The following is a 27,019-nucleotide window of genomic DNA, read 5'->3' as shown; positions in this document are numbered from 1 at the left end:
CCCCCTGCACGAAAACTCATCTGGACGGCGGGCATTAACAGAGCGAAGAAGAATAGCACGGCGATCGGTAGTGCGGGGAACTTGTGATAAAGCTAACCACTTAGCCTTTCCGGCCGAAACCAAAAAAACAAGTAGCGTGACCTTTGGGCCCCCCCAGGGAGGCCAGGGAGGGGTTGGCCCGGATTCATCAGTCGGAAAGCGCGGAACCGGTTCTTCCGCCAGCGTCCGGCCCGAACTTCCCCTTGACATCTACAAGAGAACAAGAAGGAAGCGCAGCCCACTCTCGGAAATCAAGCACCGCATTCTGGGGGCAAGACCACCAGGACACGGCTAGCAAAGGGAGAAGAGAGACACACCTGTTCAGTATCCTCCTTGCCATGACAGTGTAAGAAAACCCGCCGCCCGCATACGCCATGCCCAAGGACGAGTCGCCGGCGCAGAGCCCGGTCATGGCCGTTGCCGAGTCGTCGTCGGTGCCGCTTCCGAAGCGAACCGCCCCAGCAGAGGCGACGGAATCCGCCCCCCGAATGAAGCGTGGCAAGTACACGTCGCTGGCCTGGTGAGTAAGCCCTCTCTTCCCTGCCGCCATCTTTTTTGTTTCTTCCGCGATTTCCGTCTTTGGTGGGAGGATTGGAGGGGCGAGGGGAGGGAAAGGTGGAGGGGGAAAAAGAGGAGGAGGAGGAGGAGGAGGAGGAGTGGAAAGGTGTGTGTAATATGCTGACCAGTATATTGCAAATCACCAGCAACGAGTGCAAGAGGCGGAAGCTCAAGTGTCTGCCGACCGGTGACGGGGACAGCTGCGAGCGGTGCAACAACCGCAAGCTCCTCTGCATTTTCGCCGTCAATTCGCCCAAAGGCGACAAGAAGCGAGACGACGGGTGAGTTTTTTTTTCTCTGTTTTTTTTACCCCCTCCTTTTTCGTTTTTGCTTTGCGTTCTTTTTTTTCTTTTGTTTGGACCACGTTGAACCCCCCAAACGCATCTGAAACCCGCCCCCCTTGCCTCTCGTCCCCCCCCCTCCTTGCCTCTCGTCCCCCCCCCCTCCTTGCATCCCGACGCGAGTGCACAAACCCTGTTGGTTTGCAGGCCGACCAACACGGTGTCGCTGACCAGCGCCATGACGCAACAGAAATCAAATTCAGATCCTCGGCGATGAGCTGGCCCAAGTCCGCCAGGAGCTCGCCAACCTGTCGCAGGCGGTATTTGAGCTCAGGCAGCATCGTTCGCCCCATGGCCACCATGCCATCACCTCGGGAGGCCACACTGACCCCTCCTCGACGCGGTCGCCCTCGAGCGTCGTCACCTCCCGGGACGCGGTTCCCAAGCATCCGCAGTTTGTCGGGCCGACTCGCCCCGCGTACGGCCTCATGATTGCCGAGCGCTCGCTCACCCGCATGGGCATCCCCGACTCGCCCTCGTCGCCGTCGGGGGGCAGCGGACCTAGCTCGCCCGAAGGAGGCGGCGCCGGCCAGCACAACCCCGCGGCAGCTGATCCGGCGGCCATGACCACTGGCACCGGTGCCGTCGTGTCCACGGATGCCGAATTCTGGGCCCAGTGCTCGCCTGCAGAGGCGGCCCGGCTCATGGGCGTCTTCGAGGAGGAAGCCGAGTCGGTGTACCCGTACATTGACATCCTCGAGCTGGCCACCCGCTCGGAGCAGATTCTGCGCGTCATCCGTCAGCCCGAGCTGCTCGAGGACGAGGCCCTCTCTGGCGCTGGACGCCCGCTGACCGCCACCGACATTGACCTCGCCAAGATTGCCGTCGCCATCGGCGTCGCCATTGAGGCCCGCGGCAAAAATGACTTGTGCGCCGCCATTGCGGCGTCCGTGGAGCAGAACACGGCCCGCATCTCGCAGAGTGAGGTGTCGCTGCGAGGTATCCAACTTCTTATTTCTCTGGTACGTGTTGTATTGCAGCCACAGCTTGTCCCCTCCTTTCTCTTTGCTGACACAAGACAACCGTCCAGAGCATCTACTACTTTCACAGCGATGACGAGCTGCTCGCCTGGCGCACGATTGGTGTTGCGGCCCGCGAGGCCCTGGAAATGGGCCTGCACCGTAAAAGAAGTCTGTACGACAACTTTGCGGATCCGGCGTCGCGGCAAAAGGCGCTCAGGGTATTCTGCTGCTGCTATATACTCGATCGCCGATGGAGTTTTGGTACCAGTCTCTCCTTTGCCCTCGTCGACAGTGATATTGACCCCAGCTTGATGGAACTGGTAAGCCACCGAGACCCCTCTCAACCTATCATCTTTTTCCTTTTTGTTTATCGCTAACCAAACCTCCTTCCTTAATTTTCAGGAGCTTGACTCACCCTACCTCAAGTGCATGGTCGGGTATGCCCGGCTCTGCTCCAAGCTGTGGGAGGCGATTCCGCCGTTTGGCTCGCCGAGCCAGTCCATCCCGCACGAGCTTGCCTACGCGCTCGACGCATCGGCGCGGGAGTGGCTCGACTCTATTCCGCCGCATCTGCAAATGCGGCACTACCCACGCGGCAGTGTCGGCAGCGCGCAGGCGGGTCTCCCGGGTCCGTACGGGTCGACCTCGTCTTCTTCATCCCTCCGCGCGCCGCTGTCGCACCAGCAGACTTTACAGCAGCAGCAACAGCAGCAGCAACAGCAGCAACAGCAGCAACAGCAACCGCGCGTACTGCACCGTCTGCGCGCGCTCCTCTACCTTCGCGGCAACTTGACTCGCATCTCAATCTACCAGCACCACCTCATCAGCCCGGCCGCCGTCGCCGCAGACCCGGAGCGCGCACGGGTCGCCGTCGACCTAGCGCGCGACACGGTCCAGGTGCTGGTTCACCTCAACGCCACGTCGGACATTTACTCGCGCCAGCAAAACGCCTTCAACTACTTCCTCGCCAGTGCCTTTGCCGTCATCTCGCTCGCGTTGTGCCACGCGCCGCACATGTTCGCCGCGCAATGCACACAGAGCTTCATGGACGCCGCTGGGCTCGTCAAGGGCTTTAGTCGCCATAGCATGGCAAGCAAGCGATTGTGGAAGAGTATCCGCGGCTTGTCACCCCGGCTGAAGAGTCTGGGGGTCGGCGGTGGCGGCGGCGGTGGTGGTGGCGTTCTGAGCAGCAAGGAGCAGCAGCATCAGGTAGCAGGGGCTGGTGCCGGGAGGGCGACAGCGCCAGCGGCCGGCGGTGACTCCAATTCGTCGAGATGGAGGAGCTACGGCCAGCCCTACGGGGCCGACGGCCGGCAGGCGGCTGCAGCGGCTAACGGGAGCCAGTCAGCTCCCCCCGGGGATAGCCTGTGGAATTATAGCCTGAAGCAGCAGCCGCCGTCGGGCGCCGGCCCTACGGTCCTCGGCCCCACGGGCCTTGGCGGAACTAACAGCAATAGTAACAGCAATAACGCGGAACCGCTACCGGGAATGAACCCGGATATCCTCAGCCTGTTTGACTCGTTGGGAGACGAAGCCATGTTTAGCAGCGGTAGCTTCGACACGGGTGTGTACGGCGGGATGGAGGTGGACGGCGATGCGAGCGATATCTCGCGGCTTTTTCTTCAGGGACTTATGTAGCGCTTGGCGTTTTTTTTTCTTTTACCTTGTTTTAATTCCGGGAAAGGGACTGGCGCGTGCTGAATTTTGGTGACGGATTATGCGTTTTTGTTCACTTTTTCTTGTTTTTTGGGTTCTGTGCTCTTCACCGTTTGTTCGTGTTGGCTACTTAGGATGTCGTGGTACTATCCGCGCAGCTTTGTACACTGTGTACGTATCTGACTGACAAAAAGGACAAAGAAATTTTTGAAAAAAACCATTCTACCACGTGAGGAAAAAAAAAACTCGAGTTTATTGTCATTTCAAATTACTTCAACTTTATTGTACACTTGGTCATGAGCATCATCTTTCTAAAAAAGCTAGACCGCCATCCATCTTCAATGGCCGTTGGTTCCGTTTGTGCCACTGGCACCGTTGGCGACGGTGCAGCATGAGGCAGAGGACGAGCCCTCGGTCAGCTTGGACCCCGAGTCTGCGCTGGACGGGACGTCTAGCGCGGGGTTGCCCGTGAAGAAGTCGGACGGGGTGATGTGGACTTGGATCATCTCAACAGGCCTGCGAAAATGGTGTTAGTTCACTTGCTACTTTTCATGAAACGGTCTCTGGGGCACAAGAGAGCGAAAAAGAAAAAAGAAGGTAGAGAGAGAGAGAGAGAGCAGCTTACATGACGGGCCAGTCTTCGACTCGCGGGTTGTGGGTCAGGCCAAAAACGCTCCAGAGGACAATGTCCTCGTCCTCGACATTGTCCTTGCGGTCGGCAGCGTCGCGCACGCCGCCGACCTCGTTGCGGCTGAGCAGGGTCCAGCGGCCGCCGGCGTAGAGCTCGTCGTCCTGGTGCTTGGTGACCCAGAGGTGGTGGCGGGCAAAGTGGGCGCGGTTGGACTGGATGGTGCCGGGGGCGGCGAGGAGCAGCTGCGAGGGCGGGCCCGAGACCTTGTAGCCGACGGGCTTGCCGCTGATGGGGTTCTTCTTGGTCTTGTTCTGGATCTTGAAGACGCGGTTGTTGAAGGGGTCGAGGTCGAGGCCGGCCGACTCCTTGATGACGGTGGACTTGACGTGGTAAAAGTTGCCGTTGGGGTTGGTCTTGGGGTCCACGGCGGCGGGCAGGCTCTCCTCCTGCACGACCGTGTTCTGGTGGCCGTCAATGGCCGGGTCGATGCGCAGGCAAAAGATGTGCTGGTGGTTCTGCGCGATGGCGCCCGGGTTGACGACGTTGCCCCAGGGGGCCGTCTTGCCCTCGTCAATGTTGACGACGGAGACGATGCCGGTGGCGCGCGCCTCGAGGGTGATGCCGGCGGCCTGGTCGAGGATGAAGGCGAAGACGTACTCGTAGTTGGCCAGCGTCAGGATGTACTGGATGACGAGCTCACGGCGACGGGTGACGACGGCACGGCCCGTGCGCCAGTTGGTGTGCTTCCAGTTGATGCCATTGTCCTGCTCGTGCAGGCAAATGACGTTTTTGCTGGGCTCGGGGGAGCCGTCGGGGTTGGTGAGAAGACCGTCAAAGTACTAGAAACCGTGAGTCAGTGGTTCACGTAACGGGTGGGGGAGGAGCGGGGTGGGAGGAATAGATGCGACGTACCTTGATGACACCCAGACAATCGCAGCCAAGAGTCAGGTTGTTGACACAGTTGCCGAGACCGCCATCGCCAAAGTCGAACGCTTGTTTGCGATGGAAGGGCGCTCTGGGATCCGCATACGGAACAGTCTGTAGATGGTTTTGTTAGATGTCCAGCTTCAAATGAACGCCATCCCTGTTTCGTAAGCAACTTACCATGTCACTCATGCTGAGCCTGTACAAGACACTGCGGCCGTCGTAGCGTACATCGTGGAGGACGGCACCCTCGCGAGGATTGAAGGTGACGCGGAAGCGCCACTTTTGCCACTCAACCAAGTTGGAGTCGGTGATGGCAAAGCTGGGACCCTCGGGCTGCAGCACGGTGAGGGGCTTGACGTCCTTGCGGACGCCGTTGGGGAGAAGCTCGGGCACGTACTCGGCGGAGCTGCAGTGATTCAGGACGTCGACCTTGTTGGTGATGCCGGCGAGGGCGTCCTCGTGGCCGCCGGTGGCGGGCTGGTCGATGCGGACGACCTTGAGGGTGCGGATGTCGACGATGGGGATGAAGGGCAGCGGGTAGGCGTAAAAGTTGGAGTCGGGGTTGCCGTTGCGGGTGTCACGACCGAAGCAGAGGGCCTGGAAGAGGCGCGACTCGCCGTCGGTGTCGTCGGGGCCGCCATAGGGCCAGGGCTCCAGGACGAGCTCGAAGCCCTCGGGGAGGTTGATGGACTTGAACTTTTCTTGGAATTCGGGGCTTTCTTCTACAACCTTGACAACCTTGTCAAACTCGAAGCTGTTGGTTTTAGGGACAGAATATGTTAGCAGCGAAAAACAGAGAAGGTGTTTCTTGTTTTGTGTCACAAATGACCAAACCGAAATTGGATGGCGGATGTTGCCACCCGTCCTGGAGAGAGTTGAAACTTACATGCCCAGGCTGGCCTGGTACTTGCTCTCAATGACTTGGTTCACGGTCCTCTTGCCGGCGACGAGGTCGACGACGGACTCGTGGTAGAGGCTAGGGGTGTCGGCGCCGCCGCCGATGACGTCGTACTTGAGCTGCGCAAGACGCGGGGGTCGCGGTGTGTCGGGAGTGAGGGTGCCTGCGTGCTCGGCGTCGAGGAAGCGGACGACGTCGGCCTTGGGGGGCTCGAGGACGTAGATGACGCGAAAGTCGACGACGGAACCGGGGTGCAGCTTGAGGATGATGTCTCGGGCCTGGCGGACCTCGTCGGCAGAAAGAGCCGAGAGGGGATGCGGGGGCGGTGCAGCGGCAGCGGCAGCGGCAGCAGGAGGAGCAGCAGCAGCCATGATGGACGAGAAACTTGCTCAAGTTGTGGTGTGGGGGTGGTTTGGGGTATCTACAAAGCGGTTGGAGCAACTGAAGACGAAAAAATGTAGAGGAAAAGAGAAAAGAGAAGGAAAAAAAAAAGAGTTTTACTGTCCAAGGAAGATGGAAACGTCCCGGGTTGACAAGAGGCAGAGGACAATCCGGGAAGGTGTCGTGTCGTGTCGTGTCGTTGTCTTTATACTATTTGGCAGAATCCGGGGTTTTCGGGGAGATTGGAGCTTGAGGGACCCCGCGGGAAGCCGTTTTAGAAGGGCACAGAGAGGGGAAGGAGGGGGAGGGGGGAATTTGCCTTTGTCGCGCGACTAGGTGGTTGCGTGAAGCCAACGTGCGGAACTAGATTTCCAGCTTCTTCTCCTCTCGCGCAGAAAGGCTATCTAGCATCAACTGGATACTTGTGGGCTTTTTCTGGGACCAGATGGCGTCGCCGGCTTGGACAATATACAAGCTGGGGCCTAGCGACGTTTCCCGATTTGGGCAATGGTTTGCAATCTGCGAGCCTTGGATGGCGACTATTGTTTGTCATTCGTCACAGCGATGAGGGGAAAGCAAAAGCTATTACAAAAAGACGATCGCGGGACTTGAACTCGGAAACGGGCATTCTTGATGCGCGTGTGTCGAAACAGCGCACCATGGGCCACAAACCCTGGAAATGAAATTTGGCAACGGCCACACGAGTCAAAACAAAAGATGCAGGCCTAGTTGAGTTTGGCTTTTCGCCGCCCACTAAGCGGCCCCTTGGAACACACTGGGGGCCACCATCACAGGTTCGTTCGGCGATTGGAAGGGGGCAGGAGGAAAGGTCGAGCGGGAGGGGGAACGAGCGATTCGGGCGCGGTTTGATAAGGGTTTGAGCCCATGGGATGAGAAAAACCATCATGGTCGTAGTTTGAAAGATGACGAGGATGAAGGAGTAGAAAAAGAAGACTGAAACAAAGATGAGGAAAAACAACGTGATGACCAGCAAGATGCTACATGCATGCGCGTGTCGTTTGCTGCCGGTTTTTTTTTTTTGCTGGTGCTCGGGAAACGACTCTCATCGGGTTTACTATTCGCCGGCCAACCAACCCGACGAGATAGAATATGCCGACCGAGAGAAGCACTCTCTCTTGCAGTTGCTTCCCCGCGCCCCGGTCAGGCGTACCAGTAGGATAGAAGAGTCCATCTGCCGAACCTTGAACCCCGAAAGACGAAGCGGCCATGTCGGGCTTTTCATGGTTGCTGAACCGGAGTCGCCACGTTTCTTGCTAGGAACCCCCCCCCCCCCCCCCTCCCGCCCGTGTCCGTCCTTGTTGTCATTCGTCTGCTCCTCTCCTCCTCTTCTCCCCCTCCCTAACGAGGCCCCTCCCGCGGCATACCGATTCCGTCGTGGGGAAGGGGAGAGAGGGGGCGGAGTACTGGGTTAGGAGGACCTCCAGGAACCCTGGTTCGGGGCGCCGTCGTTCCGCCAAGCTTTGCACCCGAGAGAGACGAAATCAGCACAAATAAGGGCCTTGTTGTCCGTTCCCGGTCACGTATTATTAGCTTTTGAAATAATAGCACAGACAGGTGAGAGAAGAAGGACGGGAAAAAAATGACGAATGAAAGGAAGCCTGCTCCCCCTCCTTGGCTCTCCGAGTCGAAGGTTGAAAAAAAAAAAACAAGAGAAAAAAACAAGAGAAAGAACAAGAGAAAAGAACAAGAAATCTACGAATAGATATGAATAGATGAATAAAAAACCCTAGTCGGAAGTAATCGTCCACTCGGCGCATATCTATCTGCAGTGTGATTCCGACGATGGCGCCCGCAGGTCAGCCTGTTGCGTTTCGTCCCTTGTTATCAGTACTAATACTTGTTGAACCCCCAGTCCTTTCTCCGCTTCCTCTTTTCCCTCCTCCTCCTCCTCATCTTGCCCCCCCCCCCCCCCCCCTCCCCTGGTGATATTTCCATCCTATGGGCATCAATGCATAGTGGCAAATCATACCCTCGTTTTCTTCTTCTTCGCCCTCTCCCTCTCTTTTGACCAGCCACCGTTTTTTGTTCTATTTTCTCTTCGTTACTTCGGCCAAAGAAAAAGTGAACGACGGGGGTCTCGGGATTTTTTGCCTCTTTTTTTTTTTCGTGTGTTCGTCAATCCTTACCTGACCAAACCCCTGCCCATACAGCGGCGCACGGTTGGGCACCAGGCCTCGTCGTCTTCTTCTTCCTCCGTCTTCTTCCTCTGCTCTCCCACAATGCTGGACCCTCTGTGTAATCTTCACCGTAGTCGTGGCACCTCGCTCACGGGTTTCTCTCCTTGTCTACTCCGTACATTGTTCTATTCTATTCTATTGTACTCTTTTTTTCACCTGAACTAGAACTAGAGCGCATCTCAATTTCCACTTTTTCGGGCCTCTGAAAAATGACATGGACCCCTGCCCAGATCCGCCATCCGACTGCCCGTCGCCGTTGCGCTCGCTCGTTGCCTGTCTCAACTGCCCATGTCCATGGGATCATCATAAAAACGCAAATACGATAGATGGTGCGCCTGCATCTGCATCTGCCGAGTATGCAGTACCTCTCTATCAGTACAGTCATAGCCCAACGATGCCATCTTCGTCTCGGTTCAGGTAGAGACGCAAAACAATAATTAAAGAAAATGAATAGTCATGTTGGCCTTGCACAACAATGGATCAGCCAATTGGCGCTCTTTTGTACGGTGGATGCATGTTTCCTTTCACCTCACTCACACGTAATTCTCAGCCCTTTTTCGGCCTTTGTCACCTCATCACACATCAATGACGGTTCCTGTGATGAGCCCCCGCCCATCGTTGCAGAAGACGGAGGCCTTGATTTCTCTCTCTCTCTCTATCAGGACTTGCCCCTTCTGATGAAAATAAAAGCAAAAAAAAACGCCATCCGCACGGACTATGGTCGACATATGATACCTGACAGACATGACCAGGGCACGGGAACGCCACATGCACAAGAGCCAATGATTGGCTGCTCGTATCAATTTATATTAGCCTTGGGTGCGCTGTAGTCAAAAGAAAGAAGAATTGCAGTTTTTCTGCATTCCCAGGCTGCCGGGTCCGGTGCCCCGGGACGGGCGAGACAACCAAATTTGCCCATGCAGATTTTTTGCCAGGCACAATCCTGGCCAATACTCCATTTTTTTCTTTTTGCTGGGCTCAGGTTGGCCCATCACTCTGAGACTACTTGTTATGCGGCCTTTTCTTTTTTTTTTTTCTTTTTTTTTTCTTTCTGGCTGAAGAATCAAAATGGTCTTTTCTTCATTGGCAGAGGCGAATAAGTTTCCGCGGTGGGGAAAGGGGGGACAAGAAAATAAATAAATAAATAAATAAAAGAGCCGACCCCTACTTACTCCGTCCACTGCCTCACAAAATGGTCATTGCGGCATCGACAAGGGTGGATGATTGCATGTGCCATCATCGGTAAGTAGTCAAGCGTGCTCCCGTACGTTTAAAACCGTTCATAAAACTGCCGACTTCAGCATATACTGTAAGTACCAAGCGCACGCGCGCTAGCATCTTGGGACCAACACCTCAATGTAGCCAACCCCCCCCCCCCTCTCTCTCTTGTTCGCTTGGCCAGATCAGGAACGCGGTAGATGCTTCGCAGGGCCCTGTCACCACCTGACCACTTTGCGAAGCTCAGCCTCTCTATGCCTGTCATCTCGCCCGTGATAGTCTTCGGCATGTTGATTTTTTTCTCCTTTTTTTTTCTATTAGTAAAGAAGAGGAAAAAAAAAACCTCCGCCCCTCAATTTTTAACCTTTCGGCAGAAGAAGCTCTGGAGCAGCTTCCCATGTCAATTCAGGGTTCCCAGAACACTTACCGATGGCCAATTCCATCAACCTCTGCCGAGTGTGCAGGTCCGAGGTATTTGCCTAGTCCGAATAGCTTCTCCTTTTTCTGCTGTATTTCCTTTCCTTTGAATTGAATCCTTTTCGGTACCAGAAAATCATTTCCCCAACTTGCACTTAATAACCATGGGGCGTGATCGTCACCGCTGATCTTAAATCTATGAAAGTTATCCTTGACAGTCGCCCTTGCCAGCCAAAAAAAAAAAAAAAAAAAAAAGTACGTGCAGCAACTTGTCTCTCTCTCTCTCTCTCTTCCCGTCGGCTTTTAAAATTGGAAGAATATAAAGAAGAGAGATGGAAGGACCAATCTCAGTCGTATGGAACACTGGAATCCCTCACGAATGCCGGTCCATGTAACCAAGTGATTGCCGTGCAAACAAAGTTCATCGATGCGTGGCCATCCCCTCTCATTCCCCTTCTTCTGGGATGCCTGTCAAACCCTGGCCGATTGGATCAACCGCGCTGCCTGAGTCGCTCCCCTGGATTTACAAAGTGGGCACTGTATACCGCCCCCTGGCTCGTGTCGAGTGAGGATGAGGGGGGGAAGGCAACAAGGGGGGAGTGTGGCCAGCGGCCCGGGCCCGGGTTGTTTTCCGTGGCACGAAATGTTATCTCTTGTCACGCAGCAGAAAAAAAAAACGGCTAAAATTATACATGCAACATCCCGGGCTGGTGGGCCGGGCTGCTCGGGTGATTTCATCATCGACCTCTTTCTTCTTTGGGCTGCCTCGTGCCGTGATTCGTCATCGCTCTCTACAGTGCAGCAGCGGCGGTGCCATCCTGCATATATATACGTGCATATTGCATTGATCCTACTTTGACACTTTAATAAGTGTTTTCTCACTGCCGCCGTTCTCCTTACGTGCCTCTCGTTAGTACTAGTTATTAACAACCCCCCCCCCCCCCCCCCTTGTACGCTTCGCGGCCTTGTATGCAGCCAAAAACACAACCCACACCCATTGCCCGTGTCTGACAAGGGCACAAAGGAAGACATCAAGGGATCCCTACATCCTCGTGTAGACGAGCAGCCCAGCAAGCCGTACAAAATTGATCCGTAATCTGTAATCTGCACTCCGTACTCCGTGCAGACTAGGCATCAACCCGACCTCGGCGTCGTCGACTCGACGAGAGAACACAAGCCACAGAATCCTACAGCAGGAAAACCCTCCGGCGCGACAATGTATTTCCTAGGCCTGCAGTGGTGTCGTCCTTGCAGATTGATATGGCAAGAGGGCTTTGAACCATGGCCCGTTTGTTCACACGTATCTCGATTCGCCTGGCATAAATTCCAATGTCAAATAAGACGAGCAAAAAGAGGGCAAGAGCAATGTATATGATATCCTTGTCGTATTCGATCGGACTATTAGTTTCTATCTAAATATATATTTACCCTGTCTGATTCTTTCCTATCCTCTCAACACGTTCTTCACACGCGCCAACAGAGCAAGGGCAAGACGTCAAACTGCTTGCATCATACATCCAACATTAACCCGTCCAGATGCTGTTCGTATCATGGGTCATATTCCCTTTCCAAATTAACTTTTCTGCTCCAAAATGGGCGGCAATGCCAGCCTCCCGAAGAAAAATATTAAACAAGAAACTTGAAAAATAAAATCAAACAACCCCACCGATAATAATGAAGTCAGACAAGAGCGTCTACGGAATAGTGAGTGTGCGATCGCCCCCGTCCTCAAGGGAGGACTTCCGGGGTCGGTCCACTCCACCCACTGTGCCCGCGACCCCCCCCCCCCCCCTGCATGACACCAAAGACAAGCCAAGGACATGAAAAGGCTCCTGAACAAAGGAAAGAACTGGGTAAAGGGAAAAAAGCAAAAAAAAAAGCAGGAAGAAGAAAAAGAAATAAAAAGAAGAAATACTGGTACATCTGACAAATATAGTACATGGGACTCGTAAGGAATGTCGTGACTGCCGAAACGGATGACCGTTTACAACTTGAGTCGGCGCTGCTCCTTCCTCTTGCGACGCTCCCGGCGTTCGCGGTATTGTATGATGCGTTTAGCAGCTGTCCAAGTCGTTAGTATGTGCCGTCGTGCCGGTATGCATGATACAGGGCTCGGGTAAACTTACCCCAGTCGCGGGATTTGCGCTTGACTTCCGGGTCCACCCAACTGTAGTTGATAGCTCGCTCAGGGTACCGTTGGGCCAGGCCCAGGGGCTCCATCGGGCGGTCCTGGCTGTCACGCTCACGGCACTTGATGCTGATGTGCTTGGGCTCCAAATCTTCATCATTTTCGAAAATCAGCCAGCCATCCTTATCCCAAAGGGGAATGCGCTGGTTCATCCTGTAGTACCAGGCCTGTAGGCCCTGAACGGTACGCTCAGGTGTTCTCCCAAACATGGTCGCAAAATCTTGTTTAATGCGCTGCCATTTGAGTTTCTTATCGTGCCAAGCGTAGATGATGAAGTCTCCCTCCTCCGTCGTGTACTTTTGGTTGATGTGTCTATTTTCACCGTCTGGGGGCGGGCTCGGGTAGCCATCGTGGGATTGCATGAAGGGGTCGGAATGGCTGTAGGGAGAGTAGGGTTCCTGAGGCGAATATGTCTGGGGGGAGTACGCCGCTGATGAGCAGCTTTGGATAGATGGCAAAAGTTGGGGGAGGACAGGGCGACGAGCAGCGTTGGGGTGAGGTGATGCTGCACGAGTCCAGGAAGGCGCTTGGCCACGGTCAGCTCTGGCGAGGGCCTCTACGCCCTGATCAAATTCATCCAGGCTCGGCAGACGGATGTTGGAGACGGAACGAGCCCCAAGGCTGGAGAGTCTAGGCACAGGCGAGCAGTCCGTGTTGAGAGAGAAGGAGGATCCTAGATACTCGTTAGTCGGGCAACCGGCAGCTTTGATCGCTTGGGCGGCATACTCTCAAACTTGACTCTGGGGCTTCCAGAGACAGATTCCGGAGGTGTATTGGGGTGTACGGTGGCGCGGTAGATGGGAGAAGGAAGTGCCTCTTCGGAGAACTTTCTGGGTGTCGAGTTGTCGATATGGTTCATGGAGTTGATACGAAATTTGCCGATGGAGTAGAGCGGACTGCACTCCGAAGGCTGTTGCATCATGGTAGTCATGGCCGAGGGCGACTGGAGAAGTTCTCCCTGTTGGTTGAATTGCAAGACAGAAAAGGGTATGTATATTGATAGTTCCTGGGCGGAGAATACTTGTTCTCGGGAATAGTGAGGTGTAGTAAGCAGCGATGGAAAGCGAGAAGCGTGGCACTCGTCAAGGCAAGATGGGGCTAAGGAGCGTGAGAGGGAGGAATAATATGCCGTCAGATATTAACGAGGGATGATGGCTTAAGAGCAATATGACCAAATGGTTGTAAAAGAAGGAGCGGATAAGGTAGTGGAGGGAAGAATAGCACGGGAGACAATGGATCCATGATGGAGAGGGAGTCGACGTGTTTTGTAGTCAAAGATACGGGGGTTCAGAGGCGTGTCGAGGACCCCTGGTGATGCTCAACGTCTGATGGCTGTTTTCTTATTTTCATTTATTTATTTTTTATTTTTTTTTTTTTTTGCTTCTGCAGGCTTGTTTCTTCTGCCGGCGCCGTCAACATGGGCAGCGTACCTGAATCACTGTTGATGAAAAAGACCGGGACAGGTTGGATAAATTGAGTGTCTTGGATACGACGGACGAGGGGTCTGTGTGTCACCCTTGCTCCAGTCTGAACAAGAGAGCAAGCCTGGCCGAGCTACTGGGTAGACCCAGGCAATGTGAACCTGGTCAAGCCCGAGCAGGGCTTCAGAGCCTGATGCTTGCCGAGGCGGAGTCGCGGCGGGCTTGGTGTGGCCGGCGGTGGGCCATTGTGTAGAATCGAAGGAGACTGGTTGACTGGCTGGGCGGTACCTGCGGCGGCGCTGGCAGGGATTGAGCAGTTGTTGGCGCGGGAGTGCTTGCCTCCAGCCGGGTCGACTCCCTGGCTGTGCCGTCGTTGCTTTTGTTCCCAAGCAGATGCAGGTCCGTCATGATGGAGGAGGTGTGTGATATGGCGCCGCGCGGTGTGGCGGCCGCAAGTGGGCTGCCCTTTTTTTTTTCGCCTGCATCGCACAAGGTTAGCTTGGTGATTCTCGGCGCACACCACCACCACCACCACCACCACCTCATCATCATCATCTTTACAGCTCCCAGACTTGTGATTCTGCCCTGCTGTCGCACAAATACCGCTGTGCAAGAATCCTCTGGGGTAGTCTGTCAGGTTAATGCAGTCATCCGAACTCGCTCTCTTACGGCCACACCTGGAGGCCTGGGGCGCTCTCCACCTTGGCCGTCTCCTAGCGGCGAGGTGGTGGGGACGCGGGATGCAGGGCGAACAATGGCTGAGGTACGGAGTACTGAATCAAGGCCAAAAAGGCGCTCTCTCTGAGGCAGTGTTGACCGAGGTTCTGTTCCATATCGCGTCTCCAGAAACCAGTTCCAGTCTTGAAGATAGTATCCTTGTCACGGCCTCAGACGAATATCAGGCGGCGGGCTTGTCGACGTTCTATTGCTCCATGATGGTCCGATATAATATATCTGCCACCGTTGAAGCCTTGGCCCACGGCTCTGCAGTTCGTGATAAATATGATACCAAGCTATCGCTACATGCAGTGGGCTTTCAATTGGCCAACTGACAATCCGGTTGGTTACCCGGACGCGGCTGCCTCTTCGGCCGTCAGTGCGGGTTTGCGGGTGCACTGGACGAAACGTTCCAAACCAGCATCTACATCCAGGATCACTACTGCAATTCCCCAAGCAATAGAAATGGTTTTATGTTGGCGAAGAAAATCTCTGCATGGTAACATCGGTGCTCCGCTCTATGGCGTCTATCATCTATCATAGTTTACCAGCATTTTCACGCCTGCCATCTGTGGCATCCTCGACGTCTGAGAGCGCCTGCACAACACATTGTCACCTTGCATAAAGGGCTAGAGCACTCGTACAAAGCAACCATTTACTTGTAGCGGGCGGAATAATGGGCTGTGGAGTCAGCCATCTTCGTGATGCTAGCCGTGTTGTTGCTGTTGCTGTTGATCTAGAGCGATCGGCGCGAGGGGCCCTATCGTGCGAGGGATGCCGGATGATATGTCACAACACACCAAGGTGTTTTCGTGAGCGACCAAAGAAGAAAAAAAGGGCGAGTCTGACACGTAACAGAGGCAGCCAGCTTAGGAGGTCAAAATGCTCCGCCAGGCGTAACTTGGCTCTGCTGGACTTTCTTTTTCTCCGGGGTGAGGTGTAACAATTAGCGTCCTAATAAGTGTTTGGAGTACCACACTTTTGCGGGAAAGGGATTGGCAGCGCCGAACGAGTCGACCAGGACGAGACGAGAGACGGACACCAAGTTGGAGAGAATTGATCGAGCATAATCGTTATCCCACCCCGGGAGGCAATGAGTTACAATATTGACAGCTCGTTTCTTTTGCAACTATCACGAGGCAAAACCCGTCCACAGTGAGCGTTTGAGTACGACGTCAACGGCAGATGACGGAACACAAAAATCTCTTCCTCTTCTCCTGTCACCAATCCTTTTTCTTTTTCTTTTCTCCCGCGGGGCCTTTTATTGATGTTGCACCGCTTGAGGGCCCATTGAGCGAAGAGGCCGTGGTTGCTTTTGGAGTGGCAGTGAGGGCATCGAGGCGGGGAAAGTCATACCTGAGGCGGCCTGTGGCTGGACAGCTGGAAGGGCGAAAAAGGAAATAACTTATTCGCACTAGTCTATACAAGGCCTAGTTCCAGGTCGTTCGCCTGCGCCAGTTGGGGCCCGTTTGACGCCGGCGGAGGAGCTATGACCACTTTGCCAGCTGCCAACCGGCCGATGCGGGTGGCAGCTGGCAGGCTATTTTGACTGCCATACAATGTACCAACCAAGCTAAGTAGGCATGTAGGTAGGTAGGCACATTCTCCTACACTCACAAACACCAGCACATCCAGTATTTCCTTCTTTCACGACACTATTATACACTGCTCCATCGCCTTACTTCCCATCTTTGGCACTGCCCTTTCAATGGTTGCATGCTTCCTTTTCCCGCCGTCTCCTGTCCGAGTGTCAGCGTTTCAGCTGTACACCAAATCTTGTGCCCCCAACTTGCTATTACGTCAGTGTTGTCGACCCATGATCAAGGAAAGGAATACATTTCTCCCCGCCCTAACATCATCACCCTCTAGATACCGAGGATCCCCATACAGATACTGCCGCATCACTGCATATTGTTCCTTTTTCTTCGTTTCGCAAACTTTCTTTTTTACTATTGTCGCCAAGCTTGGTCTAACTAATACCATCTTCACCACCGCGGCATCCTGCAAAGGCAGTCTGCGGGGCGTCTGTGTGTGCATGAAAATATGGTGCAAGGGGCGCGGAACTGCTATATTGCTGGAAGCGTAACAGGCTAATACTGTGGAAATTGCCCTCCTTTCTTTTTTGCCTTGCCTTGCCCTGTCATGGTGGCAGGCTACTGCAAAGGCCGAGACTTCACAATCAAACGTCCGGCTCCGTCACGACGGCCGTGGATGGGAGTTTCGTTCCACAAGGACGACCTTTGATGATAGTGTATCGCCAACATTATCCTCGCCCTGATTCAATGCCTTCATGCACAGTAGTAGGGCTCTGTCGTCAAGCTCCGGTGGCTTCATGCAGCCACGAGGATCATTATCTGCCAAGTGTCCATGAATCGAAATGTCTGGGGGGGGTGGCTCTACTTTTGTTACGCTACATTCGCAATTGCGTAAACTGATGGGTGCACCCGCGATGATGCAGTTTCCAATTGCAAACGATCAGAGGAGAGTTCACGGCAACAATGTCGCTTCAAGGACGCACATGTGTCTTCGAACCACTGAAGGGCAATAACATTAGACAGACTCACTAACTACCCAAGTCCAAGTCGCGCTGTCTGTTTTGATTCAGCAGTGACGCCATCAAGACATAGAGATCCCCCTTGTTGCCTGCATCCAACCGATATCTACAGGTGCCTGGTTCCTACATGAACTATGCAAGGTACCGGGGGGTGACAATCTCATCGGCGACGCAAGGGAGCCCGATATCCACCCTGTATCGCCGACTGGCACAGCCTAGCCCGCCACCCTCCCCACTGCGCAAACAAGAGACGGCTTTTGCCACAATAGGAGCGCCTGTATTGGTCGCCTGTCCACCCTGATTCACAGTTACCGACGGCCAAACTTGGCGTTATTGTCATTCAACTGTTGTGCCAGTTTCCTTTTGCAGCCCCGTAAGTCCTGCCTCAAGATGTGCGTCGCTATTGCAGCTCCTTTGATCCGAGCCTCCATGACACAAGCTTTGCCTTCGATCCTCGAGTCACCAATAAAAGACCGCAAAGCTGGAGTATTGTTGTCGCGTCCTCTGTCATGTGGATAGCCTGGCCACGTCTAGTTCGCATTGTATTCGCTGCCGGGAGACAATGCACAAGCTGCCCACCCTCCTCCAGCGCCAAACAAGAGACAGGTTGTCCGGATTTGGCCTATTATCGACTGCGAGCACTCCGCCTTGCCACGAGTTAGTTGGAGCTGATCTGACGGACGAACCTATTTCCAGAAGTGACTTTGCCATGTTTAGCAAAACGCGGCCACACTCCGAAAGGAACCATCATTTTTCTCATCCCTTGAACAGGTCTCGTCCAAAAGGGTTCACCCCCCCAAAAAAAGGGCGGAATTCCCTCTGCCCTGCGAATCATGGTCACCTGCATCTCAAACCTATGATCAACAAAGCCCAGACACGATCTCCCACTGGCGCGCCCTTGTCCTCCACCCCAGTAACTCACTCCACAACGCATGGGATTTTCTGGATACGGAGAGTCTTTGTTGTCCTGTCGTATACATTTCTCTCTGGAAATACTGTGGCTGGTTACTTAGGCCGTTGTTGTTTTGGTTGTCGTTTGGACTGTTGTGCAGTCCATCACCTCTTGTCGTGCACACGGGGTGTGCCAGCCAACCTCAGACATTGTCTAGTGACTGCCTTATCCAGCGAGTTCGCGTGAACAACTCCGGAGTCCAGCCGCACCTGGTATCTTGAAAGTCCTTTGATCTTATATGTTCTCCTTCCAAAGAGTTGCCATGCGATACGGTTTCCAGTGAGGCCCCCCCATGCGGTGTTTTGCCTACAGCTTGGGCTCGATCGTGTCGTCCTGGGACATGGATCCCGTATCTGGAAATGATTCATCGCCAGCAAACTTCCTAGACAGACGCAGCTCATGTCAGCGATTTAATGACTTTGGAGTAGATCGAACGATGGATTCCTCTAACGCAAGGGCGGGACGCGTGAAGGCGTGTGCCCATCAAAGCCAACCCATCTTTTAGGAGCGACATCGACCAACAGCAGCAAGCAGTGATGGTGACTTGGCACTGGCAGGAAGAAACATAACAAAGCAGATATGAAAAGAGGGTAACTGACCATCCGCGCTCTTCACCCCCGCTCAAGAAGCTGCAGTCACTATTCTTTTCGCAAATCCAGTTGCCCACTATGTCTAAGTAGTCAGCATCGTTCTCGTCGCCACCTTTATTCCGCGGTCTCTCGGTAATCTTGGTATATGACGAGTCCGTTGTTCGAGAATAGTGCACACAAAAAGGCTAGTAAGCCTATGATTCAGACTCACCATTGTCTAGCTTGTCAGCAGAGTAGCTCCCCTTGTCCTCTTGTGCCCGCGCATACACGCTCAACCCGCAGGTAAATGCCTTGAAGTCTTCCGTATCCATTTCATCGGGGTACTGGCCGGTCAGCACCCTCCCAAGCACGATAATGACCGCTGCATGTGAGCAAATAACGACGGTGCGCCTTCCTTCCTCATCGCACCGCCGAATAAGCGCCTGCATGGCCGCGCGCACCCGCGCCACGAGCTGCGCGTACGTCTCCCCGCGCTCCCGAGGCCTCACCGGTGACACGAACTCGGCGTCATATGCCGGGAACAGGCCGTGCAGCTCGGCGGCGTCCGCCGGCTGTGGGTGCGTAAAAGGCGCGGCGCCGAACCACTCACAGACGCCGTGCTCGCCACGGATGCGGACCGTGTCCGCCGCTCGCCTAGCCAGGGCGCCGGCGCCGGCCGCCGCCGCCTGGCGCTCCACAAAGGGGTTGATGGTCTGCAGGCAGCGGTAATATGGACTTGAGTAGACGACCTCGACAGCGGGACTCAGCGTCGCCAGGTGCGCCGCGAGCTCGTCGGCCTGCTCGATGCCGTGGGAGGTCAGAGGCGGGTCGGCGGCGATGCCCGTCGGCGAAGGAATGTGCGCGCTATAGTTACCCTTGTTGTCTACTGTCCAGGCCGTACGGAACTAGAGAGAGATTGTCACTCTGCGTGAGCACTGCAATATGCGTCCCTGGGGTGGATGAGGGCGAGCAAACTCACACCGTGACGAACAATGTAGATCTTTTCCAGCGACATTGCTCCTCGTTGTGAATATACGCTGCCGTTTTTAAACGTATTCGTTCCCTTCTTATGCCAACTAGGTAGGTAAAATGAAGTATTGTGAGGAGTCTCTTTTGGATGCAGAGGGAGATGTATGAACAATGATGATTGATGGATCCCGAGGTACAAAGCGACAGGACCGCCCAGCCGAGGGTGGATGTGCGTGTGGGTGGTCGACGGCCCCACCAACCGTCATCACTTATTACCCGCCCGTCACCGGCGCTGCTGGAATGGGGGGAGTGAAGGGGAAAGGTGGTTTCTTTATTTCTCAAAAGTTTAGCACTCAATCAAGAGACAAATGAATACAATAGGACGATGGTCAATCTATACATTTGAATGCAGAATTGTAGAAGAAGAAGAGGGTATGTTATCCGTAAAAGAAATCCAGATCTAGATTCAGCAAGCTACGCCCACAACCATGTCACGACGCGATGCAAAGGCTTTTTACCGCAATGCTTTACAGATTTCGGTGAATAGATGTATTCGGGCTCAAAAAAATCCCCTCGACATTCAAAGGGGTGAAGAGGCAAACAGAAAACTGCCGAAATGTACCTGTCTATATAAGAAGAGGAAAGGAGGGAGAGAAACGCCGCGTTCCCATCCACCGCGTCCATGCGCCGTTGCCCGTGCCCAACAATAATCTTGTCCAATGAGGAGAAGAAGAAGAAGCAGAGTGGCCGGAAAGAGTGTGCAACATGAGGAAGAGAAAGAAAAAAGAACAAGAAAAGAAGGAGCGTTCTGTGTCCTACCGTTGTCGTGTACCAATATGCCCATCCATAAAAGAGAGAGAAACAGAGAGAGAGAGAGAGAGAGAGAGAGAATGAAAACACCAAAACAAAGTTCATGACCCATAATGATAATGCCGCGTTGCTCATACAAGGAGGAAGAAAAAAATGCTAGTGTAATGCGATGCTATATATATGTGTGCGTGGTGTGCGTGCGTGTGCGTGCGTGTGTGTGTAAACAAGGAGAGAGGCGGAGTAAGAGTACGAGAAAACGGATTACATGACGCTGCATGATCCCATGGTTCGGGCTCGTCGTCTACCAACAACGCCATCCTCCTCATCGAGGTGCAGCGCCTGCGTCTCGCGCGCGCGTCGTCTGCGCCGCCGGTGTCCAGCACCGGTTGCGCCAGCTTCCTCGTTGGCCTGCATGTAGTCGGCCCATTTTCTCTCGAGCCGACTGGCGGCGCCGAAGTCGCCGCGAAGAACGCGCTTCTGGTGCTCGTCGACGGTCATTTGGAAGCCGTAGAAGCACTTGAGGCCAATCATCTCGCTCGGGTATGTGACGCCGACCGACTTGGCCCTGATCTGGGCATTGCGGAAGAGCACCTCGCGGACGCCGGCCCACGTCACGTTGTGGCAGTCATAAACAACGAGGGACAGCGTGAGAGTGGGAGGTACTATCTGCGTGGTACGCTTGGAGCGCTTGGCGACCATGACAGCAGCCTCGGCGAGAGAGAGATCGCTGATGCGGGTGTTATCGAGGTCGCAACTTTGCAGCTTGGTGCACGTCTGCATGACGGGCAGCACGCCGACGTCGCCAATGTTTTCGCAGTAGCTCAACGAGAGGTGCTGGAGAGAGGCGGCGCAAGGTGCCTTGACGAGGTGTTCGGAGAGTATAGAATTGGTGAGCTCGGCGAGATCCTCGAGCTCAAGGTGTGTAAGACGAGGCGTGGAGGCGAGGATGGGTTCCAGGGCTGCGTCAGTTAGGGTCTTGCAGCCCGACAGCTGCAGACCTTGCAACTGAGGCGTCGCATAGCCAATGGCCTTGACTCCCGCCGAGGTGAGACGAGTGCATCTACTGACGTCTAGATGGCGGAGCTTTCGCGGAGGTGCGATGGGTCGGTCAGTAAGAATGTCGATTTCAGGGTCGACACCGTGCATCATGATTTTCAGTGCTTCATCGCTAAGGTCTGCGCAGCCGCTCAAGACTAGTCGCTCGAGATTGTTGGTCGTGAATATGGATTCCGCTGTCTCTACATTGTCAAAGCCTTTGACCTCGCCAGCACGTAGATCCTTCAGACGCCGGCATGAGTCGACCACAAGCTTGATGCCTTTAGCATCGACCTTTTGGCACCAAGACACGTTGAAGCTCTCCAAGTGGGGGCATGATTCGGCGACGATTCGGCAAGCGGAGTTGGACACGGCGTAAAGACCGGTAAGGTTGAGATGGACCAACTTGTCGTTGGACCGGAGCAAGCTGTGCAGCGTCGTCTTTTGAAAGTTACGGCAGCCTTCGAGGGTCGCATTTATGAGATTCCTGCATGCCTTGACAATGGCTTCGGTGCGGCGGTAGTGCTCGACCTGGACGCAGCCGCGCAGGTTGAGATCTTTGATAAAGGGTCCGGCGGCGACAATGATTCTGGCCAAGGAGTCGGCAGGGATGTTTTGATAGAACTCGGAGGCATTGAACGAGGTCCAAAGCTGGCCATCGAAGCAAAACTTATAGAAAGTCTTGCTGACACGGGAGATACGGACGAGTTCCTTGGGCTCGAGATGAGCGAAAATGGCGATGCGAAGTTCCTGGGGCATGAGGTCCCAGAAGGGAAAGGGCGGCTTGGGGCTAGCTTTGGCCTGGGATCGCAGGTCGGCGGGTAACAAGGCGGTAGCAGGCCTCGAGGCCGGGACGACTCGAACCGCCCTTACACCGGGCTGCTCCTCGACGCAGTCGTGAAAGGGGAAGTCGGTGTCTGGCGTTTCGGAGCGAACGAGCGGCGAGGGCTGAGGTGTGCCGTAACGAAGGGGCGACTGGGGAGGGACACCGGCGAGGCTGACGCAGGACAGCGAGGTGCGGCTGCCTCCATGGTAAGGGCTGCTGGCGGAGCGGGCTCGACGGAGGCTGGTGAGGGAAGGCGATGAGGAGATGCGTTGGAGTCCTCGGAGGAGCCTCTGGCGGCCCTTGATCTTGGGGGAGGGTGCCTCGGGGGCAGCGGCGGCCACGTCGGCGAGAGGAGGAAAGGGTTCGCCGCCGGGTGTCTCTCGCATCTCGGCCATGGTTGGGTGACGGCGGGCGGGTGGGTGCGGGAGATGATGTATCGTGTGTTCCTGGTTCGTTGGAGAGAGAGAGATTGATTCGCTGGTCTCTGGCTTGTATAGGGATCGTCTCGAGCGCGAGCGTGGTGGTTTGGGGGTGAACCCCTAGAGATTACCGTTTGGAAATGGCACAAGGTGAATTTCGGGAAATACAGCGACAACTATTGTCATGCAGCTCTGTATCTAATAAGTGGTAGGTGGCATGGGTGCGTTTGGTCGGCACAGTCGGGACATTCGATGTGGTCGGTTGGAGGTCGGAGGTGTAGTAGGCGGAGTGCTCGGCCGGGCGCGGAATGTCCAGTGGAGGAGACTGGGAACGGAGTGAGGTTGTTCAAACCATCTCTGAGATGTGTATGGGAAGCTGCGAGGTGGAAGGGAAAAGGGACAAAATACTTGAGGGAGGTGGAGTTGAGGAGAGAAAGTGTTGAGGGAATGGGGGAATGGGTGTAGTAGGAGGGGGATGGGCGATTTGGGTTGTACTGAGTATGGGAATGGAACGGCAGGCCAACTGGGTGTACCGGGATTACTGGGAGTAAGTACTGGGACTACTGGGTCTGGATAGGCAGTCACTGCCTGTAATCCATAGGCTAGTAGGTACTTGTGGCTTGCTTGGCTGGTACTAAGTTGGCGCTGGCAACACCGGGCAGTTGGCTGTAGGCTGTAGCGGAGGCTTGGGCCGTCTCCACTTTAAAAAAGGACCCTGAATTGGCCAGAAGTGCGCATAATCGCTGCCAAAAAAAAAAACTGTTTGGGGGTGCCGCCACCTTTTGTGGATCTGGCAGCCCACCTATATAGAAAAAAGTGCGGGGCAAAAGGGAAGCCTTGTTTGTCTTTTTCGTACTCAGAGGTACTGTTAGGCTGTTACACGGTTCACAGCCAAGTTGTGTACCTAGCTGTCTAATGGCCTACTGATGCCTGTGTACCAGTAAGTATGTAGGCTGCACGCTAGTAAGCTGTTTGCCTCTTCTCACCTCGGTTCAGCTCAGCGACTGCAACCTCGCCAACGAGCAAACTTGTCTGGTTGATTGGTTGGTCGGTTGGTTGGTTGGCCCGGATAGGCCGTATCTTTTGAGCACGGCCTGCTTGTCGCCGGGTCCCTGTCGGACAGACTGCCATTAGTCGGTACTCGCCCAGGAGTCTACTGATACCTACTCAGTATTACCTACCAACTACCAGTAACCTAAGTACGGACTTACTTACCTCTATCTACTGGTACTTGGCCATTCCATGCTATACCCACCTCCCAGTCACAGTCACCAGACTCGCGCGAAACAAGACGGCGCAACAACGCACACACAGACAATCACACAATCACACGCTCACACACTCGCACAACCCTTCCGATTCCTACAGCGCACATGCCCAGCTGGGTAGATTCTCGGCTTCTGGAATGTGACCCTACATGCAGCACGTGCCCCGGCCCGTGATGGATCTGCTCTCTTTTTTTTTGTGAGTCGTCCTGCAACCACATTGCCATGTTGTATCAAGAGCCGCTCATTCAATAACTCCCGTTTATCTTTCGTACCTTCTTTTTGCTCACGATTTCTCTTTTTTTTTTTCTGTTTTCTTTTTTTTTTCAACTCCGTCTTGCATCCCCTATTAAATCTGACAGAGACGCCTGCTTACTGCCAACCTATCAGTACATGATCCGCTTGCCCCACGATTACAGGGCACTCGCAGCATTGATAACTACCTAGGTAAAGTACAGACACAACCCCCATCACCAACAATCCCCCGCCGCCGCCCCTCCACACCACAACTATCATACACCTCGGGCGCACCTCCCATCCACACATCCACACACACAAGTCAGTCCATCTACAAACTGCTGACACACACGGCTTCTCACCTTGCATATCCCAGGTCAGGCACCTCCCCTTGTTTTACGTATTCGCTTTCCCTTGGCCACCTGCCTCGAACCGCCTCCGTTCCCACCTCGCTCACGGCTAGTGTGCGGTCTCGGCCACCAAAAGCCTGTCATGTCACTGACCATGGCATGTGGAAATGCCTCATCGCAGGCTAATACGTGCTATCTTTGTTTTTTCCCTCCTCTTCCTCTCTTTTTTTCTTTCACCTCGATACTTCTCGTTGCTCTTGCCCAGTGCTCGTATTGGCAGCCCTTCTTGTCACTCAATGATCAGTCAAACGCTCCCACCACCAACAACATCACCAATAAAAATAACATCTAAGCTATGCCTCGCTCATCTACAATCAGTTCCCCATTCCCCATCTATTCTACTAGTCGCAATTCTGTACACTTCGAAAAAGTCCCTCAACCAGCCTCTGGGAAAGCCCCACGAGCCTTGTTCCGAAAACGGTAAAACCCCCAACGTTGCCATCCCGCATCGCCGCCTCACAAGTCCACCAGCTAAAAAAATCCGGGGCACCTAGTAAGCGGTCCCCTTTCTTCTGCCTTGTTTCTAGCGCTTCTTTTTCTCCCCGGCGGTGAGGGGACAAGACCCTGTCGCATCTTTGCCCATTAAAGCAACCAGGCAGGCAGGCCCTGATCACCTGTGGCAGTTTGATGATCCCATGCCGTTCGAAATACAATGCCACAGCACATACCAAAGCACTTGGTAGCGCCCATCGTAAGGAGAGTCAAGTGTACAGAAAGATAAACCGCTCAACCTGCCCGTCCGACACGTGCTTTCCATCATAGTCTCACCAGCTCACCCGACCGGTCTTGTGGCGCACCACCCTTCTCGTACCAGTAAACCAGTTCGGTCCGGCCGCACCGCTTCTTCCCCCCGCCCTCCTGACTCGTTCGTTTGGCCTAGCCTGCTGGCCAGGCACGCATCTCCTGCGACGGCTTAAAGTCTGCGACACGCATCTCAACAAACAAACAGGGGAGTTCAGGGCACTCGACGTGGCTTGCATGCCAATGCTAGTAGCAACTGTGCCTAGGTGACCACCCCATCGGGGAGACCCTACTATCATACACCTCTACCAAAGTCCGAGTGACTGATTAGCAAGAAATAAAAAGAATACCAAATTGCAAAATTGCAAAATGAATTAAAAACAACACATGTCTCACCGAGTGTTCTCCCTGCCCATTAATGATCTTCTCGCTGTATTCACAGCTGGTGGCTCAGTGCTCACCCGCTCAGAAAACCCACCACACTAAGCCGGACCAAACAGGTCATGAGCCGGTCTTTGTCGCGCAAGCAGCACATGCTCCAACCGCAAGTCTGCTGGGCTCTACACGTGTGCATCCATCTCTGGCACATCTTATACCTGTAATCTCATTAATACCCTCGACGCAGATCGATCTGCGCCTCCTTTTGAGAAAAGAAGGGCGGGGGAATTAGGCGACACGAAGAAAAACTCATGTACGCAAGTTATAGGGTAGGCAACTACAAGTTGACGCGACGCGCTCCACCCTCCCGCGTTTAGTACCAGCTTGCTGCTCGTTGCCGTATTTTCTTCCCAGTACGTAAATATTCTATGGCATGTCGCATTCAAATTTCAAATGTATGTAGCCGACTATGTTGCCCTGTATTTCCTTCCAGCCAGCATAAGTGTTACCAACATACATGGCGAGGAAATTCCCCGGGGTCAGATACGCCGGGAATCTCGGTGGAGGGACTACCCCATGGCCGATGTGTACTGGCAGGTGAGCTCCTCCATGGGCGCATAACGCAAGATTCCTCGTTATTCAAAATAGTGAGGTCGAGTCCCTCTTTGATGACGAGATAAAATTTTCAATGCCCTTTCTAGGGGTCTTGAGGAATGTATTCTTTCTGTGGGCGTGGCCTGTTGACATAGTCAGTATCCAGCTATAACTCAATTTTTATGGCTTATGATTACCTGGTAGAGAAGCCTTGCTATTTCTACGTCGTTGGTTGGACCCACGCAGGGTAAATATTTCGCGCAATAAGAAAGAAGGAAGCTGCCGTTATAGATTGGCAGCACACATGCCACAGTCTGACTCTTGATACATACTCTGGAGCAGGGAGACGTCATTGTAGAATTTTCAAATGACGTACATCTCGCCGCCTACGTATATGCCTAAGCACCAAGAAGAAAACAATCAAAGATAGACTCTTCATTGAATGCTATCGTACAGAGTAATCTGCAGTGTGACACTCTTTCGAAATCACGGTGCCTGGCGGCCTCGTGTCCGGCCGCCTCATCTCCGCTCCGGAGCCTCGCCAAGCTGGATTAGGATATGGCCGGGCCGAAGCAATTCTGCTGCCTGGACTACATGGCAGCACTATATCAGTAGCATTTCAGCCCCGGTTTCGTTTGACGACTCCTTGTAGGAATTATCCTCGAAAAGCCAACCACAAAAAAAAGGAAAAAAAGGCCAAAGACAAGA

The 27,019-nt window shown here is 54.2% G+C and overlaps 5 protein-coding genes across 5 annotated transcripts; 1 reads left to right on the top strand and 4 right to left on the bottom strand.

The window, feature by feature from the left end:
• Nucleotides 1-413: 413 nt before the first annotated feature.
• Nucleotides 414-3,538, top strand: V2A60_005633 (uncharacterized protein; the record flags this gene model as incomplete). The annotated part of the gene is made up of 5 exons (XM_083256942.1): nt 414-559; nt 744-878; nt 1,129-1,900; nt 1,969-2,220; nt 2,303-3,538. 5 exons carry the CDS (start codon nt 414-416, stop codon nt 3,536-3,538), a joined length of 2,541 nt encoding a protein of 846 aa, XP_083113068.1.
• A 356-nt stretch (nt 3,539-3,894) lies between these two features.
• V2A60_005632 (uncharacterized protein) lies at nt 3,895-6,383 on the bottom strand (the record flags this gene model as incomplete). Its single annotated transcript, XM_083256941.1, has 5 exons — nt 3,895-4,072; nt 4,182-5,026; nt 5,100-5,225; nt 5,292-5,868; nt 6,001-6,383. 5 exons carry the CDS (start codon nt 6,381-6,383, stop codon nt 3,895-3,897), a joined length of 2,109 nt encoding a protein of 702 aa, XP_083113067.1.
• Nucleotides 6,384-12,210: 5,827 nt separating this feature from the next.
• On the bottom strand, nt 12,211-13,345 carry V2A60_005631 (uncharacterized protein; the record flags this gene model as incomplete). Its single annotated transcript, XM_083256940.1, has 3 exons — nt 12,211-12,287; nt 12,353-13,087; nt 13,141-13,345. 3 exons carry the CDS (start codon nt 13,343-13,345, stop codon nt 12,211-12,213), a joined length of 1,017 nt encoding a protein of 338 aa, XP_083113066.1.
• A 5,019-nt stretch (nt 13,346-18,364) lies between these two features.
• On the bottom strand, nt 18,365-19,642 carry V2A60_005630 (histidine phosphatase superfamily; the record flags this gene model as incomplete). Its single annotated transcript, XM_083256939.1, has 4 exons — nt 18,365-18,440; nt 18,658-18,724; nt 18,860-19,532; nt 19,607-19,642. The coding sequence occupies 4 exons, from the start codon at nt 19,640-19,642 to the stop codon at nt 18,365-18,367; spliced, it is 852 nt and encodes a 283-aa protein (XP_083113065.1).
• A 1,025-nt stretch (nt 19,643-20,667) lies between these two features.
• Nucleotides 20,668-22,662, bottom strand: V2A60_005629 (F-box protein; the record flags this gene model as incomplete). Its single annotated transcript, XM_083256938.1, has 1 exon — nt 20,668-22,662. One exon carries the CDS (start codon nt 22,660-22,662, stop codon nt 20,668-20,670), a length of 1,995 nt encoding a protein of 664 aa, XP_083113064.1.
• Between the last annotated feature and the right edge of the window lie 4,357 nt (nt 22,663-27,019).

This window comes from Cordyceps javanica, chromosome 3, assembly GCF_051103115.1.
Source record: "Cordyceps javanica chromosome 3, complete sequence".
Taxonomy (NCBI): Eukaryota; Fungi; Ascomycota; class Sordariomycetes; order Hypocreales; family Cordycipitaceae; genus Cordyceps; species Cordyceps javanica.
The sequence above is the reverse complement of the archived record's forward strand: the minus strand, read 5'-3'. Positions and strand labels throughout refer to the sequence as shown.